General features: G+C 44.4%; 2 protein-coding genes across 4 annotated transcripts; one reads left to right on the top strand and one right to left on the bottom strand.

Annotated features, from left to right (window-relative positions):
- Positions 1 to 47: 47 nt before the first annotated feature.
- RPE65 (retinoid isomerohydrolase RPE65) lies at positions 48 to 4,814 on the top strand. Its single transcript, XM_090146854.1, has 12 exons — positions 48 to 110; positions 614 to 721; positions 797 to 938; positions 1,070 to 1,217; positions 1,667 to 1,748; positions 2,036 to 2,168; positions 2,261 to 2,400; positions 2,707 to 2,836; positions 3,364 to 3,478; positions 3,570 to 3,664; positions 3,765 to 3,876; positions 4,469 to 4,814. Exons 2-12 carry the CDS (start codon positions 645 to 647, stop codon positions 4,618 to 4,620), a joined length of 1,326 nt encoding a protein of 441 aa, XP_090002980.1. The 5' UTR covers positions 48 to 110; positions 614 to 644; the 3' UTR covers positions 4,621 to 4,814.
- Positions 4,544 to 17,480, bottom strand: LOC116235803 (uncharacterized). 3 transcript variants are annotated; one of them, XR_004168418.2, is made up of 14 exons: positions 16,853 to 17,479; positions 15,097 to 15,293; positions 14,087 to 14,265; positions 13,111 to 13,191; positions 12,519 to 12,697; positions 11,912 to 12,104; positions 10,809 to 10,900; positions 9,779 to 9,935; positions 8,910 to 9,032; positions 7,772 to 7,917; positions 7,239 to 7,320; positions 5,563 to 5,707; positions 5,127 to 5,316; positions 4,544 to 4,627 (listed from the first exon to the last, which is right to left on the bottom strand). XR_004168418.2 is itself a non-coding variant. In XM_031604206.2 (12 exons), the coding sequence occupies exons 1-12, from the start codon at positions 17,152 to 17,154 to the stop codon at positions 5,624 to 5,626; spliced, it is 1,815 nt and encodes a 604-aa protein (XP_031460066.1). In that variant the 5' UTR covers positions 17,155 to 17,479; the 3' UTR covers positions 5,503 to 5,623. The 3 variants fall into 3 exon arrangements, 2 of the variants coding, with proteins under 2 accessions (XP_031460066.1, XP_031460077.1); XM_031604206.2 differs by lacking the exons at positions 4,544 to 4,627; positions 5,127 to 5,316 and having other exon boundaries at positions 5,503 to 5,707; XM_031604217.2 differs by lacking the exons at positions 4,544 to 4,627; positions 5,127 to 5,316; positions 9,779 to 9,935; positions 10,809 to 10,900 and having other exon boundaries at positions 5,503 to 5,707; positions 16,853 to 17,480.
- Between the last annotated feature and the right edge of the window lie 288 nt (positions 17,481 to 17,768).

Raw genomic sequence — 17,768 nt, 5'->3', positions numbered from 1 at the left:
GGGCCTGGACTCTTTGAGGTCGGGGCAGAGCCGTTCTACCACCTCTTCGATGGCCAGGCACTGCTGCACAAGTTTGACTTCAAGGAGGGACACGTCACCTACCACCGCAGGTGTGGGACGCAGCCAAGGACTGCTGTTCTTCTGGGGTCTGTGTTCATTGGGGGAGCTCCAGCAGGGAGCTCTCCCAAAGTGAGGCACTGGGGCAGAGAAGTGGGGAGAGGTGCGAGGCCAGGGTGGATGGAACCTTGAGCAGCCCATGGCACTGGGTTGGAACTGGATGGGATGGAAGGTCCCTCTAACCCAGACATTCTACAGTTCTGTGAACAACAGCACACAAGGCAAAAAATGCAGCTTTTCTACAGTTCAGAAATGTTCTGTGAAGATGAGGGCAGCAAGGGCTGCCTGCAGCTGCAGTGACAACGTACTCTTGGGGGTTGCAGCTGCCCACCATGTGCAGGGCTCCAGCACTTCACATGCTGCAACACAACTCCGGTCACTGCCAGGGGCTGGACTGAGCTCTCATGAGCCTCATCACAAAAACTAATTGTGTTTATTTTAATAGCATTGCTTGTTGTGTTAGTGTGACTGCCTGTAATGTGCTTCACCCCCTTAGGTTTGTTAGGACAGATGCTTATGTGCGAGCCATGACAGAGAAGAGGATTGTGATAACTGAATTTGGTACCTATGCCTACCCAGACCCATGCAAGAACATTTTCTCCAGGTATCAGGGCTCTGCCAAGCACTGCAGCTTCGTGCCATGGGGCCTCTGCTGACCCTGCTGCCTTCTTCCACACAGGTTTTTCTCCTACTTTAAAGGGGTGGAGGTCACTGATAATGCCCTCGTTAATGTCTACCCCGTTGGCGAGGACTACTACGCCTGTACGGAGACCAACTTTATAACCAAAATTAACCCAGACACTCTAGAGACAATTAAGCAGGTAGGTTTTGGCAATCAGCTCCTAACACATGGGCAGCCTCACCTCTTTTCCCACATCGCTCACCCTCATCACAGATGGACAATGCCCAGGGCTGCCCGTGCAGCCCACACCTCCCCACACTCCATCCCCAGGTGGATCTCTGCAAATACGTCTCTGTGAATGGGGCCACAGCTCACCCCCACGTGGAGAACGATGGCACAGTTTACAACATTGGCAATTGCTTTGGGAAAAATTTCTCACTGGCCTACAACATCATACGGATTCCTCCACTCCAAGCAGGTCAGTTCAACATGCCTCCAAATGAGCTCGTGAAAATCTTGTTCTGTAAATTACTTCTTATTATTCAAATGCATTTTGTCATCAGATTTCTTTGTTTGGCCTTCCTTCTTTTTTTTCAGCAGTAGGAATGTTATCTTTAACACAATTATTAACATGATTCTAGACTATGAGTGTCCAACCTTTTGGCCTGCACGGGCCAAACTGAGCAAAGAGGAACTGTTGGGCTACACATAAATCATAATATAGTTAATGTATGTAAATAATTTTTTTTTTTTTTCTATTAAAGCATTAAAAGAAAAGAAGGCACCAAAACCATAAAATTAGCAAGCACATGTTCTAGCTCACAACCTTCCTTTGTGCTAGAGACAGAGGCCTTGCAGGGCAAGCACTGCTAACACAGGCAGCGCGTGGCTGGAAGCTCCCCTGTAACCATGTGGCTGTCGTTGCAGACAAGGAGGACCCAATGAACAAGTCAGAGGTGGTGGTGCAGTTCCCTTGCAGTGACAGATTTAAGCCCTCCTATGTGCACAGGTAACTCCTGCCAGGCTCAGCTGGCTGACTGCAGATCCATTGAGCTCTGGCTCCTTGTTGCAGGCAGCATGCTCGCCATCTCAAACCAGCTGCTTTGGCAAATGAGTCTTCCCCGACAGAGCTCACTTCTAGAAGTGGCAGCAGGACTTGGTTTTGCTTGTAATGAGCAACTAAAGCAAGGGCTGGTACCGATGTCAGGGTGCCTGTATCCCTGTAGCATGAAGCTCTGCACTGTGTCCCGTGCTCCTGCTCTGTGCACAGAGCCTCCTCTGTGTGTGTTCCCACAGCTTTGGCCTGACCCCAAACTACATCGTATTTGTCGAAACCCCGGTGAAGATCAACCTCCTCAAGTTCCTCTCCTCCTGGAGCCTCTGGGGAGCCAACTACATGGACTGCTTTGAGTCCAACGAGACCATGGGGGCAAGTCCAATGAGACCATGGGTCACACAGGGCCTGTGCCCACCACACCATGCCCACTCACCAGTGAGACTGGCCTGCTGCTTGCCTTTCAGGTCTGGCTTCATGTGGCAGAGAAAAAGAAAGGGCGGCTCCTCAACATCAAGTACCGGACCTCAGCCTTCAACCTCTTCCATCACATCAACACCTTCGAGGATAACGGCTTCCTCATTGTCGACCTCTGCACATGGAAGGGGTGGGTGCCAACACTGCCTTCATAGAATCACTCCTCTGAGACCCCCAGCCTGACCCCCCATGCCCACTGCCCACAATACCACATCGCCACAGTTCTGTAACACCCCCTGGGCAGTGTGTGCCAATGCTTCTATATCAAGGCCCCACATCAAGATGGAAACAGCTGAGCTGGTCTGGCCCTGTGACCTTCAGTGGAGCAGAACAGGGCTCATGTCACTTAATTGAATTCTAGGGGGAAAAAATAGCTGTTTTGGAACTCGTTCCTGGCAATGACTTCTTTGCTGTCTCTGATCCCGTTTCTGTGCAGATTTGAGTTTGTTTACAATTACCTCTACTTAGCCAACCTCCGAGCAAACTGGGATGAGGTGAAGAAGCAGGCAGAGAAAGCCCCCCAGCCCGAAGCCCGCAGATACGTGCTGCCCCTCCGCTTCGACAAGGTACCACCCAGCCCTGCTGCCAGCACTGCTGCCTGCACAGCTCCTGCACTCTGTGGCCAAGTACTCCCACTGTTTTGCCTGGTCACGCTTAATTCAAACTTTTCCTTCCCATTAAAAGGTTTAATCCTTACAGCAGTAGTCAGCTTGGTGCAGAGCTGTGCGATTTCCAGCTCCCCCTGCTGTGGTCCTCCTCCTCACTGGATGAGTCTGAGCTGTATTCCATCCTGCACTGCTGCTCAAGCAAACCATGCAGCCCATAACAGGCCTCCAACTGTCCTATCGAGAGGGAAAAGTTTCATGTGTGTTCACCTAATAAGCATGCTGAGGGCAGAAATACAGGATTTAGCCTGATTGATAGGCATTCTTATTACACTAAAAGTTGACTAAGAAAACAAAAGAATCAACCATTTCTGCATATGTTTCTATTCTGCAGCTTCACAAGGCTTTGCTGCACATTGCTAGCTTCCATGCAGGTACACTCAGAACTTTGTTTCTCCATTTGTCTTGGGTGTTGTTCTTTGTCCCAGGCCGACACAGGCAAGAACCTGGTCACCCTGCCCTACACAACAGCCACTGCGACGCTGCGCAGCGATGAGACCATCTGGCTGGAGCCAGAAGTTATTTTCTCAGGGCCACGCCATGGTAAGGTGACAGCTCTGAGCCACAGAGGCAGCATGAGTCCCATCAGCTATCCGTGTCCTGCTAATCTTCATGCACATATCTGTTTTTGTAGCCTTTGAATTTCCACAGATCAATTACAAGAAATATGGTGGGAAGCCATATACATACACATATGGGCTTGGACTGAATCACTTTGTTCCAGACAGGGTAACTATCGGGAAAGGGGTGAGGCGCATCTTTTTGATGAGCTTTTGCTTACGGGCATATAAGGGCATTTTTGAGATGTGGTTTTATTTACTCCACTTAGCTTTGCAAGCTGAATGTTAAAACAAAGGAGACCTGGGTGTGGCAGGAGCCAGATTCGTACCCATCAGAGCCAATCTTCGTTTCCCATCCAGATGCTCTGGAGGAGGATGATGGTAATTAATGATTTTTGGCTTGTTAATTGGAGTTGTTTGCAGTCTGTGTCCACTGGCCCCAGGTGTGCTGGTGCTAAGACCTACTTCCATGGTGCACCAGGGGCATGCAGGAGCCAGGGGACCTGCAGGGTGAGATATGTGTGCCCTGCTCTAACACTGCAGGCGAGTTTCTGAGAACATGGAAAAGTCAGAATTGAATGAAACCATAGGAAAAAATCTGTAGGTTCAGATCATCTGTGCTCATTTCCCAGCCTTTTTCCATCAGGAACTACACTTAAAGAATTCCAGATGGCCAAGCTTTGTGAAATTTAACCTGTCTTAAACCAAGGATGTTTTTATTTCTAAAGCCCTCCTCCCCATGTAGAAGGGGGGCAAATTCAGTCTTTGGCTGTGGAGGACACAGAGCTGCGTTCATGCTAAGCACTGCACACATTTATTCACACATTGCCAGCCCTGTACCTATTTTTGAAGGTGGTAGCACTAGTTTTAAAGGGCATCTATTCATTCCCTGAATTCTTCATCCCTGAGCGGGAACACGTGAAGCCAGGAGAACCCTGGGCTGTGCTGAGTGCCTGTTTTTGTCACCTCCCAGGGGTGGTGCTGAGCATTGTGATCAGCCCCGGCTCAGGGCCAAAGCCTGCCTACCTCCTGATCCTGAACGCCAAGGACATGAGCGAAGTGGCCAGGGCTGAAGTGGAGGTGAACATCCCTGTGACTTTCCATGGACTCTTCAAAAGAGCATGAGTGCTGCCTGCAACAGACCGTGTTAGGCTTCTTCCAGCTTCAAAAAGATGCAGTCTCCATTTGCAAGCACACAGAAAGTGACACTGAAGGAATTTAGGTCATTTATTTGTGAGTACTTAGTTCGCAGAACTATGGAATGGTTTAGGTTGGAGGGGACATTACAGTCCTTCCAGTTCCAAACCCCTGCCTTGGGTACCTACAGGTGCCTCACTGCCCCAATTAAGACTGAAAATTTCAGTTTTGTTGCTTATTTCTCAGAATACTTACCCAGATATTTCTCAAACGTACTCCAGGGCCTAATTTCAAGATGTATAGTACAATAAACCATACAGTTTCTTTTACAAAATTAAATTTTGTAGATGCAACAGAGAGAAAGATGCATGAAATAGCAAAGTGTAACCTCAGTCCCTCTGCACATGGTAACATTATGTAGAAGACAATATGCTGTTGCATCCTTTGAGAAGAGGTAATTTTTATCCTATGGGGGTGTTTTGGATTGAACTCACCTCCTGCTCATTGCACCAGTATCCTCAGAGCAAGCTGAGGGGAGCCCTTCCATGGTGCTCTGGCAATCTGACTTTGCAGGCAGCATTCTGTGCTTTGCTAAATCTTACACGCATTACTTGTCTAGTTTTCAGTCGTGTGTCTTCTCTTTTTCATTTCTTTGCTCAAAGTGCTGTTTGAGTTCTGCATATTCTTAATATGAAAAAAAATAAAAAATAAAAAAAATCAAGCAATTGTTACATCTTAGGGTGAATTTGCTTTGTTAGAGTGCTACAGAACAAAAACTTAATCCTTTCTTTCCACAAAATGACTGTGTAGTACTAACAGACCATGTTTCAAAATACAAACTTATTTGTATTGACTTGAAATCCAGGATTGTTTGTTTGCAATGGTTTAACATTTTTATTCATGGTATCAAAGAATTAGAAAATCATTTACATTAAAGCTTTCCAATATAAGGTGCTATCTTCAAAGGGTGATTACTTGAGAAGGGCTGCAGTTACATTCTCATCACAGGATACTGGTAAGGAGGTAGCACCTGGTACTTCTGCTGCTCTATAATCTGCAAGCACTGTGCAATTACCTGATTAAAAAACAAAAACAAAGACAACCACAAGCAATGAGCCTCTGAATCAAAAAGTCAGTAAAGATTACTGGTTAAGCAGTTATTCAATAATGCATTTGTTCTTATTTCTGCAAAACAGAGCGCATTTAAAATGTACACCTGCAGTTAGCAGAAACATACATCAGTGAAATGTGTCACTGGGTCATGGGAAATGCAAAGAAAAAAGATGTCTGAAAGTTTCTTTCAGTTATTTCACAGCTACACGCCTAAGATTTCCAATAGCATATCAAGATGTTCTGCTCTTCTGCTTAAGTGTCCATCTTCTAATAGGTGATACTTCTTGGTGCCTCGTGAGAACAGGGAAAGAATATACAGAACTGGTTTTGGGCTTTGAACAAAATCATAGAGCATTTTAACTTTTATCATCTGGCACACGCAGTAGTGGGCTTTGCCAAAATCTTTTCTCTGGAAAAGCTTTTTGCTGAAAATTTAAGAGTTGGGATAAGGATTTTCCCAATTTCACTGTGTGTATTTGACTGCCAGCACAGCAGCATGCATTGTCCTGAAAAAAATTATTATTTTTTAAAGGTATGCTAAATACAGGCACATGCTGTCAGTTCAGACAAAGCTAAACTGAAACTCTCCTCTAGGAGCAAGAGCCAGGATAAAATAGCAAAACCACGGTGTTAAATAAATAACTAAACAACTAGATATGTGAACATGAATTGTGGCATCTTGGTGAAACCTGTACTGCCTGAAGAGAATCACAATGATTCAGTCCAACTGTCAGGTGTTTTCTTCACTCAAGTGGTTCCTAGAGAAAGGTAGGGTCTCAAGCACTAGAAAATGCTTCTCAGGGCAATTCCATTATCAAAGTCCCTATATACACTCCAGAAAATATTTAACATGGGTTGCATCATAAATGTGTGCCCTAGTTAGAAATAATAATTGGTATCAGGATGTATTTGTGATCGTTTAGGTTTTTTGTTTGTTTGTTTGTTTTTTTAAAGAAAGCCTTCAGAAATGCAAAGAACACCTCCACACTGCTAACAAACAATGAAACACTGCAAAACAGCCGTGGTGGCTTTTAGAAAGAACGTCTTGGAGAAGATGCCTACCAGCTTAGAAAAATGAAACATCCTACAACGAAAGAATGAAAAGAATGCAAGCAGTGAAGAGGAAACTTAAGAGAGCAAACATGGGTCATGTGCAAGATCATAAAAAGAAAGGAGTGGGAGACTGAACCAAACTGGAAAGTCAGTTGAGGTTCACTGAGGAAATCCTGTAGTCAGAATGCAACCAGAGTTCAACAGAAACTTTTTAGATAGACCAAATAGGTCTACGTCTTCAGATAGGGTAGAGAACAGATGAGATTCAAAGCTAAATACCAAGAAAAACAGAACAGGAACTCAGAGATCTGGTTCTGGGAATCAGCATGCTAGCTGACCACAAGTGAACGAACCAGAGGCTCGCACATTCATCATAAGATGAGATCTGGGGATAAAAATGTATTATAGAACATATACTGGGAAAAAACAAAGCCACCCACCTTTCTGGTATTCTGGGGGAGAATTACACCATCATCCCAGAGTCTGGCAGAAGAGTAAAACGCGCTGCTCTCTTCCTCCAGCCTGGAGAAGAGAGAACATGAAACACGCTTAGAAGCAGAAAAGTTTAACAAAAAAAGCACCAGGCTGGTAAAACAAAGTTAAAGATAAAAAAGGCATACGTTTCTATTTCAAGTGAATGTGCTGTTCTAGTGTTAAAATCCACTAGGATCCAGCAAATACATAACAGATCCGATCCCTCTGTAGTTCAAAGATGATCCTCTGCATTCAGAAGATCACTACTGGTTAATTTACAGCACTGACTTGTTTTGTGACTTCCAGATTTTCTAAATAAAAATTTTGCATTTCCATGTGAAGATCCTAAGAGTAGACATGGAATCATACAGAATTCTAACATAGTTTTCATCAAATTCAGGTTTGTTTCAGTTGTTTGGGATGTGTTGACCTGAAATACAAGCATAAGTAGGTATAAATGTCAGCATAACTGCAGGATTTTACTGCTTGATGTCCTTACTTTTGTTTCAAATGTTTTAGCTCGGATTCATCTGTGCAATCACTGTCTCCAGCTTGTGGGACCATGGACAAATGTCTTGAATCCACAAGAGCAACTCTTGCATTAGGCCATAAGAACAGAAAGTTTGGACTGAACGATCTCCCACACTGCAAAAATAAGACAGTACAAAAAAATACGTAGAAATTCACTGAATTTAATCACAAAAAAAAAAAAGATAGTGGCCTACAATGCCACTATCAAGTTAGAGACAAAATGTAACAGTTAAATTTGTAAAGCAATAGTGATGCAGATCCTTTCCCATTACAACTACAGCTTCTCTATCACTACAGATCACAGAATCCTAGAATCCTTAGAGCTGGAAGGGACCTCTGAGGGCCATCAAGTCCAACTGCCCTGCAGTGCACAGGCACACCACAGCTAGGTCAGGGTGCCCAGGGCCTGATCCAACCTGGCTTTGAAAGTCTTCCAGGGACGGGGCATCAACCACATCTCTGGGCAACCTGTTCCAGTGCCTCACCACCCTCACTGAAGAAGATTTTTTCCTTATATCTAACCTAAATCTAATCTCTCAGAGCTTGAAGCCATTTCCCCTTGTCCTGTCATCACAGACCCCACCAAAGAATTTGTCCCCTTTTTTCCTGTCACTCTCCCTTAGAAACTGGCAGGCCGCCATCAGGTCACCTCACAGCCTTCTCTTCTCCAGATCCCCTGCAGAAGTAACCACCACAGTCCCACTGCATTCAATATTGGTATTTTTGTCACTGTCTCTAATCCCAAGTGAGCAAAGAGACCAGTGCACCTCCTAGTGGCATACATAGCACACATAGCAACACAACTGAAAAAGATGTAGTCCTGGACCACTGAAAACAAATGTGTGCTGAACAAACAGTGGTGTTGAATCCTCAGTAGTGACATTTTCAGACAATCCGATTTTCAGAACCCACTCTAAGTTCATTGCAGATCAAATCTGCTGTAATCACACCATGTGATGCAGTTCTTATTTAAAATTAGTTGGGATCACAAATCAAGTTCAATGTCTGTACAGCAGCTAACAATGCTGAAAAAATGAAAGTGCCATGAGTGCTGGGCAAAGCGTTAAGTGGATTACCAGCCCCACTGACTTCTGTGATATCCTTACCATAGCATAGCTTTCGCTCCCAAAACAGCCACCAATCACTATGGTTATTTTGGGAACAGCTGCACAAGCGACAGCAGCCATCATGGAGGCCTGGGCTTTCAATCTGTTGGCCTGAGCCTCTGCCTGAAATGAAAAGAAACATTTTAGTTCTGCATTTTTTTTAGATTCCTTCCACTTCCCCCAAACTTGCAACCTATTCTTAAAACAATTCTTTCTTTACAATTCTATACGATTGTTTCTTCCAAAACAGCAAGGTGGGATCAATAAACTAATCACCATAGCCCATGATGCTACTTATTTTACAGTATAAATCAGCAGAACAGTTACAACCAGTGTGCAGAAAGCTGCGATACAGAGAAACTCGGGGTCTCCCAGGCATCAGCAGAGCTCAGATACAACACAATTGCAGCAGGCTTTGTCTTAAGTGCTGGTGACAGCTGGGGGGATGGAGCTGCAAAAGTCTCTTAACATAGGCTCTACAAGGAGGCTTTCCAAAGCCCAGGACACAACATACTGTACTTCAATGCCTTCACTTTAGAAAAGGGAAATATTTACTTTCTGTGGATCACAGTGGTAGCAGAAGAACCAACAGGCTGTATCTCAAAGGGAAAAGCACTACAAACTCTGAATGTCACAGCCTGTGTTACCAGCTGGACTGCAGCCATGCATACAGGCCTGCCTAAAATCAAAATCAAGTGAGAATGCAAAGGGAAGATTTAAGAAAGTTAATTATGAAACTTCTTGATTTGACCATCAAAAGTGGATTAAAAATTAGTTTTCCTAGTAATTAATAGTTTTCAAAATGTATGTTAGTTAAAACAAGAGCCAGGTATTGCCTGAACGAAGCAGGGCAGATTAACACGCCATACCTGAGAGATGCTTGTTGGCTCTGCTGCATGTGGAGCAGTATTTTGGAAAAAGAGGATGGGAATGCCCCGGTGACTGCACAGCTGTACAAAATGGCTGCCTTTGAGAGCAGCATCATGAGAAAGCTCCCCATTGTTAGCCACTACTCCCACCAAGTGCCTACAAAACAGACACATGAATGTTTTCCCCAGAAACGAAGAAAAGGTAGCATGCAGCATTCTGCTGAGAGATGGAAACATAAATGGATGGCGTGGATCTGCCCTTTTGCAAAAATCCAGACTCTAAAAGGATGCAATGACATGCATCATTTCATTTGTGGAGCCTTCTACCCCTAACAAACCAGACATTTTATATCACTCTGTATGTATAAAGCACAGAAGCATTAACACTCAGAAGGCAGGTAAGGGTACAGGTGACCTGCCTGCAGTTCACACTGCAAGATAGCAAACTAGGTGCCAGGATTCTGGGTGCCCTCCGTTTCCTCTAACATACAACACAACAGTCAAAATGAAAAGTTTATATTTTTTGCCAAAAATCTCTCTAAAGTACATTTTACTATTTTTTTTTTTTTAATTAAAGATTTGGCTGGAATGTTGTATGCTTTATGAGTGTGCTAGTAAGACTAAGCCTGCCCTCAACTATGCTAGGTTCTATAGTACAGACACTATTCCATCTCCATCCTGCAGGAGCTGGGATAACTTTGGACTCAGTCTGGGAAAGAACACTTACAGATGCTATTTTTTACTTCTCAGAGAATCTGCTGAAATTTCAAAGTTCCAACTGTCCAGTGACTTAAGTGCCCAAATAAACATGAAATGATTCATTTGTAATCACTCTGCTGCAATCAGCCTGAGACACAATGAATGTGGGGCCCAAAGATAAAGAATAAGGCTTTCTGGAAATGCTTATCATCAATTCCTCACTGAGTCAGAACTCCTTAAAAATTGGGAATATTGTAGATCCTGATAGTGATTCAAAAGCCATTCAGACATACACACCCAAGCATAGTGATGGTGAATCTTATAGCCCTACCCTTCCACGTGGCCAAATCCTGTTACTAATGTTGTTCCATACTCAGCCTTGAACTCCTGGAACCTGCTTCCATCCAGCAGGCGGCTCAGAACCTGCAAAGAAATACAGAGCCTTGCCTATAGAAATCTAGGTGAAAACAAACTAGTCCTGGTGAAAGATATGCTCTGTTCAAACAGTGGAGAGACCTCTATTACACAAGTCAAACTAAATGATCACAGTGGTTCTTTTATGTCTTATGCTCCAATAAATGCTCAATACGCACAAAGCATCAAATCTGTGTTTTTGTTTGATTACCAACCAAATCTCCTGAGACACAGTTCAACCCCGCAATTATTTCAAAGTTACAGACCACAGCTGCTCCTGTGCATAAGAGCCTTATTAAAACAGCAGCACATACAGTTGTGTACCTAAGAACACCCAGCAGCACACTGCTCACACTTTTTTTTGAATGCAGATTTAAAAGCTGCTAGTCAAAGCTACACTGCTGATTACCAATCCCCTTTACTCCAGGAGCTTACCACTGGTAAAGATAAGAGGCTCACATCCTCAGAGAGACCAAACCTCACCTAGAATCGCACAGTAACAATACTGAGTCTCTGCAGAGATGTCTGGCCCAACCTCAAACAAAGCTAGTTTGAATTTCTTTCTTTTTGCATTTTTCATTAGGCATTTGATTTACAACATAGAGCCTAGACCCCTTAAAAAAAACAACAAAACCAGCACGGAGATGGGAGGAAGCAGGACACAAGCCCCTTTCTAAAAGGATACATGTTCTAAAGCAGCCAACACAGTACAAGATACACTGATGTAAAAGCATCTCTAACAGTGCACAGAAACAGATGGGCATCAGCTGGTGTGATCTGTAATTATCTTGTCTCTAGTAGGCTTTCTGTTTAAATATTTTCAACAGCTCTACAGAATCAGTGCCATTCTGTTTTGCAGCAGACTCAAGACTGGTTAGCAACTGATTAGGCAACCCTATGAAACTTCTCAGGTACTTCATGATTTCCCTATGGGGGAAGAACACCTTACTGCCTATTAGTCTGAAGATAACAGCTAGAGCAGACCAAAAGAATGAAGGAATACAGGATCTGCCAGCTTACCAATTTTACAGGAAGAGTACAGCTATAATCTCGTGGTGCCAGCCCCAAAAGCTCATCTGAGCTATAGAGAGGATGGTCATGCTCCATGAGCTCTTCTGGCACAGGCTCATAATTCAACGTTGAGATAATATTTCGAACACACTCATAGGCTTCCTTTTCTGAAGATGCAAAATGGTCACTGCAGCCACTGACTCTAAGAGAGAAAGCAATATTAATTAGTAGTAATGAAATCTGAATTCTGATAGAAAACCCAAACTAAAGGAAAAACCTTCATCTCTACCGTGAATATTTGACATCTCTGACAACACTGTGCATTTTTGCTCCTATATGAATGAGCTCAAAACATTAAAGTCAGTGGGATTTCTGTGCAAACCAACCCAAAAATCAAATTACTTTCCTGCATGTACAACTGAATATCACTAACTTTTGTAATAATTCACCTATCATTTCTAACATCTTTTTCACAGCATGTTTTCAAGTCCTTGAGAACCACAGCACATTCAGTCACTAGAGACAGCTTCAGTCATGTTAATTTAGGATAGAATGGTACTTCCTTAAAGCTAAGTGTGCTCAGCTCTCTACAATTTTCACGAATTGTTTTGCATACCTAGAGTGAAGTGTAGCTCCTCCTAGGTCCTCTGGAGACACATATTCTCCAGTAGCAGCTCTCACCAGAGGTGGGCCAGCAAGGAACAGTGTTCCAATTTTATCTACAATCACAGTTTCTTCTGCCATGGTTGGGACATAGGCACCTCCTGCTACACAGGAGCCACACACCACTGCCACCTGAGGGATACAGAACCAAAACCAAACCAACATGCTAAAGAGAGCAGAATGGAAAGGCCAAGTCATTACCTTTATATCAGAAATGTTCAAGAGACTAAACCACAGCCTGCAGAGCCATGAACTAAAGGTACAAACACCAGCATGGACATGGCTGTTCTTGGCAACACAGAGCTCAATGTTTACCCTGAAACCACCTGATGATTTGATGCTTCCCATACAAATCAGTCAGTAAGCAAACAGAAGATTCTTAATGCTGAAGTCTTCTATTACATGAGATACTATTTGCATCACTCTGCCCCACAAATAGAAAAGGTGAGCTTTCAAAAACGTATTGCAAGTTTTAGAGCTGCTCCTATTAGTCGTATTAAAAGAGAATTTTACTACACATACTTGCATTCAAAATGACACCATACCTGAGGGATTTTCATAGCAGATATTATTGCTTCATTGTAGAAAATTCTTCCACCATGCAGCTTGTCAGGGAACAGCTCTGACTGACATTAGAGAGAACAGTGAGTTTCAGTATCAGCTACAAAAGATAACACTTCCTCTCCATTCATTCACAAAAGCATTGTAAGAGTTTTGAGAAGGTCACACCTGAAAGTTTCATGCACAGCATTCTCTGCTGCATTTGTTGTCCTTACATGTTGTGCAGTTCCACAAAAATACCCCTGGCCACTGTGTTTCAAAAGCACAGGAAAGTTTCTTGTGTTTTGTGAAACCAATTTATTCCACACAAGCTTCAACTGTAACCATGGGGAGGGGTAACCTCATGTTCACATCTAAGGTGTGAAATGACTTCAGGAGAATTTCCCTTTTTACATAGTTTTTGGTTCAGTTCAGACAAAATCTTTTTCTACCCATTTGCTTTCAGTCTGGAGAGAGAACAACCAGTCTCTGTGATAACATGGCCTCTGTGCATGGGAAAGCAACCTGTTCAAGTCTGCCACTATAGCAAGAATTTTAAAAATTCTATTTTCAGAAGCTATGGAGGTTTATACATTACTATCACAGACTTTATAATAAAATGCAGTAACTTTAAAGATTCTGAAGTTGAAAACAGGTATTCAAGCAATGTTTCTGATTCATTAAGGGCATCACAGCATTTTTTTGCACTGAGAAGTACCCATGCTACCTGCTTGGGTACCAATTAGTCCCAACACTGATATTAAAGCTGCCACATTTTGATACTAGATACAAAATTAGCCAAAGCCATCACTGCTGTTATGTATCTTGAAATCACCTCCTGGACTCAGATTTTCAGACAAAACTCAACACAGTGCAAGCCAGCCCACCAAGAAAACCAAACAGAAATCTGAGATTTCTACAAAATCAGTATGATTGATACAAGAAGTGAGAATATTTCTTTCAAAGTGGCTGTGGTATTACCTGTAGTGGTAGGAATGCTCCCCCGCTGTCAACAAGGTACACAGACACCAGCCTGTTCTGCATGGCTATTTCCTGAGCTCTTAGCTGTTTCTTCACTCCTATTGGATAAATAGTTCCTCCTTTTACAGTTGCATCATTTGCTACGAAGACACACCAAATCCCACAGATCTTTCCAATTCCTACAAGAGGCAACACAGAAATGTATCAGACTCTCTGAGACACAATAAATGAAACAAGGAAGCCAAATTATAACTAGGGCATTCTTTTGTTAACACTGTTTCAGTAAGCTGCAAATTAACTTGCAAATACCAAACGTAGAAGAAATCTATAGCTCTTCTCTGGAATAAGAAGCTGAAAGATAATGACACACATACAGACAACAAACAAACAAATACATCTAAATTACACAGGACAGAACTTAAAATACAGCTTACACCTGGTGACAATATAAGAGGAAAAAAAAACAGTTTGACTTCCAGCTCTTGGACTGAGTTAACAGGGAAGGGAATTAAAAATTACTGATATAAAACTGAAGAACATAAGCCTGTGGCTAAGGAAAGACAGGATTTCACAATCCATTCTTCTAGTCACTTTTTAAACTGGAACTGCTCCTCAAAGAGCAATGAACTTGAGAAATTCTACAATTTGAAAAACACTACAAAATAAATGCCACAGGGGCTGTGCCATGCACTAACTTGGTCATCTTTCATGGCACAGACATCAGTGTATGTGACGCATCATTCCAAATCTCTTAGACAATTTTTCAGCCTGCACACAAACTACAACCATTGTACACTGCCTACAGCCACTGACAACACATTCGAACATCACCTCGCAAATTATTTTGGCTCAAAACCTTCCTCCTTTCCAAGCTGCATCTCCAGCATGGGCTTATCCAAAATACCCTCAACCCTTGCACATCTTGAGATCTAATACAAAACATACTTAAAGATTCGAGCAATTAAGCAAATAAACTTCAGGAATTCCCCATTACATTTCCTAGCAATTACCAGTGAGGCATCCAGCAGCAGGGACGTCACCATATGGCATACTGAGGCCTGCGAGGGGAGACAGCTCGAGGAAAGGCTCCTCATCGAGAAGCAGCTTCAGGCGCTCCCGAACAAACAGCTTCTTGTTTCTCTGAGTGTGACGCAGGACGGCGTTGTCTCCCCCTCCTTTACTGACCACCTGTAGCAACTCTGAGTATCTGATTTGAAAAGAAAGTTTCAGTGAATGAAACCTTCCCTTACACGTTAACCATCCATAGGTTTTGCACAGTACTTCAACGTATTGCACAGATTTCATCCCAGTGACACGGGAACGAAGATGAACTCACACTCTTGATAACGACAGTGCAGAACTGGCTAACAGACCACACTATTCAAAGGCATATGTTTTCTTGCAAAGCATAACAAAAAGCAGAGAGATGTTATTTCAAGCAAGTATTTCACTTTCATTTTTCAGAAGTCACCTGTCCAAGCCTAGCAACAACCCACCCCCAAAAAAGTGAAGCAATATAAATATTCTATTTGGAGTGCTTGATCACCTAGTAGACATCATTAAGTCCACACCCCTCCCAGGAGTTGCCTATATGCCTCCAACATGGTATTTCACAATATACATGACCATACTCAGTCCCTACCAGCAAACCCATGAACGGAGCACAGTGAAGGGGCTGACACCAGCCAACAAAGCACACTTTGAGAGATACTGCCTTACAGCAGCAACTTTAGTCCCTAAGCCTGCAGATAAGAATAAAGCTACCACAGTGTGCCAGTCCTAATTCAGCACAGACATTTACCCCAGGTTCCAACTACTCCAGGGCAAAATCCAGCCAAGGATTTCCTCTGCTGCTCCCCCTCAGCAAGTGCTGAAAGTTTACCTGGCAGGCCTAATGAACGCTCAGCAGCACAGAGGATGGACTTTAATAACACTGAATATTGCAGTGTCACTAGGATCATCAGATAGAGAAACTCATTACCAGTCATTCTTGAACAGCATATATTGCAGACAATGAATGGAATAAGACTGGAAACAAACATGGTACCTCAAGTCACTTTGATCTGAAACAAACCAGGTTGTGTATTTATTTTAAGCAAAACATTCTTTTTCACCAAGGTGCATCATCTGCAAATAAAAATACCTCCTGACACGACTACTTACAAACCACTCTGTGTATGACTGCAGTACCTTACTAAGGGTTCCTGCAGCCTGCAGAGGTTGAAAAACCTCAGAAAAAAAAGGGTAAGGGTTTTTAGCAATGTTGCAAATGCCACCGCAGGAGGGCACAGTGTGTTTCCCATAGCTTTGCTTCCCGCTCAAGCACTGAACAAAGGCCTTTGAATTCTGCCACTGGATCCATAAGAATACATATTTTCCCATTTTGCCAGCAAATCACAAGTCTTTAAATGATTGGGTTATCATTTCTCTGTTTTCATTCAAAATCAACTGTGAAACTTGTTTCATGAAGGCCCAGAAAACTAATTCTGAGCAATACATGCAGAACAATGTCATAGGGTAATACTGAGATACAACGTGAACCCAGGTTTGGGCACTGCAGTCAACAGGAACTACCCAGGAAGCAGCAGGAAGAAAAACAGCCAGGGCTTCAAAGCAGGCAGGAGAAAAACTACCAACAGGTTGTTTGTAGCTTCAGCTTTCAATTCGCAATCTAGGTTAAAAGCTCCTAAAAGCACCCTAGTACCTAACTCTCCCATCACCTCACAGGTATCAATATACTGAAAACACCACAAAAACTACTGTTACCTTTTAATAACAGCCTCACTGTTCCTGAAATTCTCCTCAAACACGTGTCGGTACGCAGGCGGGACGCGTCCATCCAGCACCGGGTACATCTGAGCACAGCGCCTGCGTCTGGCTTTGCTGGGCAGGCAGCCGGGCAGCGCTCCTGCGCCGTTCTGTGCTGCCTGTGCCCGCTGCCTATCGCTGCTGGGGCCCAAACACGTCCTCCTGAAGGCACGGCTTAGGGGTGGGAGTCTCGGCGGCAGCAGTGACGCTGGCTGAGGGCAGTGCTTGCAGACGGAGCGCAAGGCGACCTTGTTCCACATGGCTGCTCACTTCCAGCATGGGGACACCGCTCAGATCCCCCACACCAGAAAAAAAAAAAAAAAAAAAAAAAAAAAAGCCAAAAATTAAGAAGCACAAACTAAACGATGCGTTGTGAAAACACAAACGTCTGAATTTCCCACCTAACGCCGTGCACACGACAGAGGCCCCAAGCTTCGTTCTAACCCGGCATCACCGGGCCTTCCGCCCAGCGGGGCGCACAGCCAGCCGCAGGGCCCGGGGACACCGGGGTGCCTGGGGGCGAGCGAGGCCCGGCCGGCCCGGCGCCGCGCTGCGGGCCGCGGATCGCGGATAGGCCCGGGCCCCGCACGCCCGCCTCCCCCCGCTCCGCACCCAGCGCCCCACCAGCCTTACTGGCAGCCAACGCCGCGCCGCCCGCTCCGGGCCCGCCCCGAGGGCGGCTCCGCTGCCCGCACGGCCGCCTCTGCGCCCCGAGGCCTCTGCCCGGCCCGCCTCCGCCGCAGGCCTCGCGCGGCCCGAAGGCCCTTGCGGGCCCGCTGCCCCCTGCGGCCCTGCTCCGTGTTCCCCCTCACGGCCCCGCACGCCCGCACGAAGGCCCGGGTCAAACTGCGGGAGCTCCTTTCATTGCAGCAGC

Source organism: Phasianus colchicus, chromosome 9 (assembly GCF_987193195.1).
Source record: "Phasianus colchicus chromosome 9, bPhaCol1.hap1.1, whole genome shotgun sequence".
Lineage (NCBI taxonomy): Eukaryota > Metazoa > Chordata > Aves > Galliformes > Phasianidae > Phasianus > Phasianus colchicus.
The sequence above is the reverse complement of the archived record's forward strand: the minus strand, read 5'-3'. Positions and strand labels throughout refer to the sequence as shown.

Excerpts from the sequence above, each read along its gene's own strand:
- RPE65 (XM_090146854.1), top strand. The coding sequence starts at position 645 with ATGACAGAGAAGAGGATTGTGATAACTGAATTTGGTACCTATGCCTAC. Across the intron at positions 939-1,069 it reads CTCTAGAGACAATTAAGCAG|GTGGATCTCTGCAAATACGT; the intron begins GTAGGTTTTGGC and ends CTCCATCCCCAG. Across the intron at positions 3,479-3,569 it reads TTTCTCAGGGCCACGCCATG|CCTTTGAATTTCCACAGATC; the intron begins GTAAGGTGACAG and ends CTGTTTTTGTAG.
- LOC116235803 (XM_031604206.2), bottom strand. The coding sequence starts at position 17,154 with ATGTGGAACAAGGTCGCCTTGCGCTCCGTCTGCAAGCACTGCCCTCAG. Across the intron at positions 13,192-14,086 it reads GAGCATTCCTACCACTACAG|TCAGAGCTGTTCCCTGACAA; the intron begins GTAATACCACAG and ends CTCTAATGTCAG. Across the intron at positions 12,105-12,518 it reads GGAGCTACACTTCACTCTAG|AGTCAGTGGCTGCAGTGACC; the intron begins GTATGCAAAACA and ends TTTCTCTCTTAG.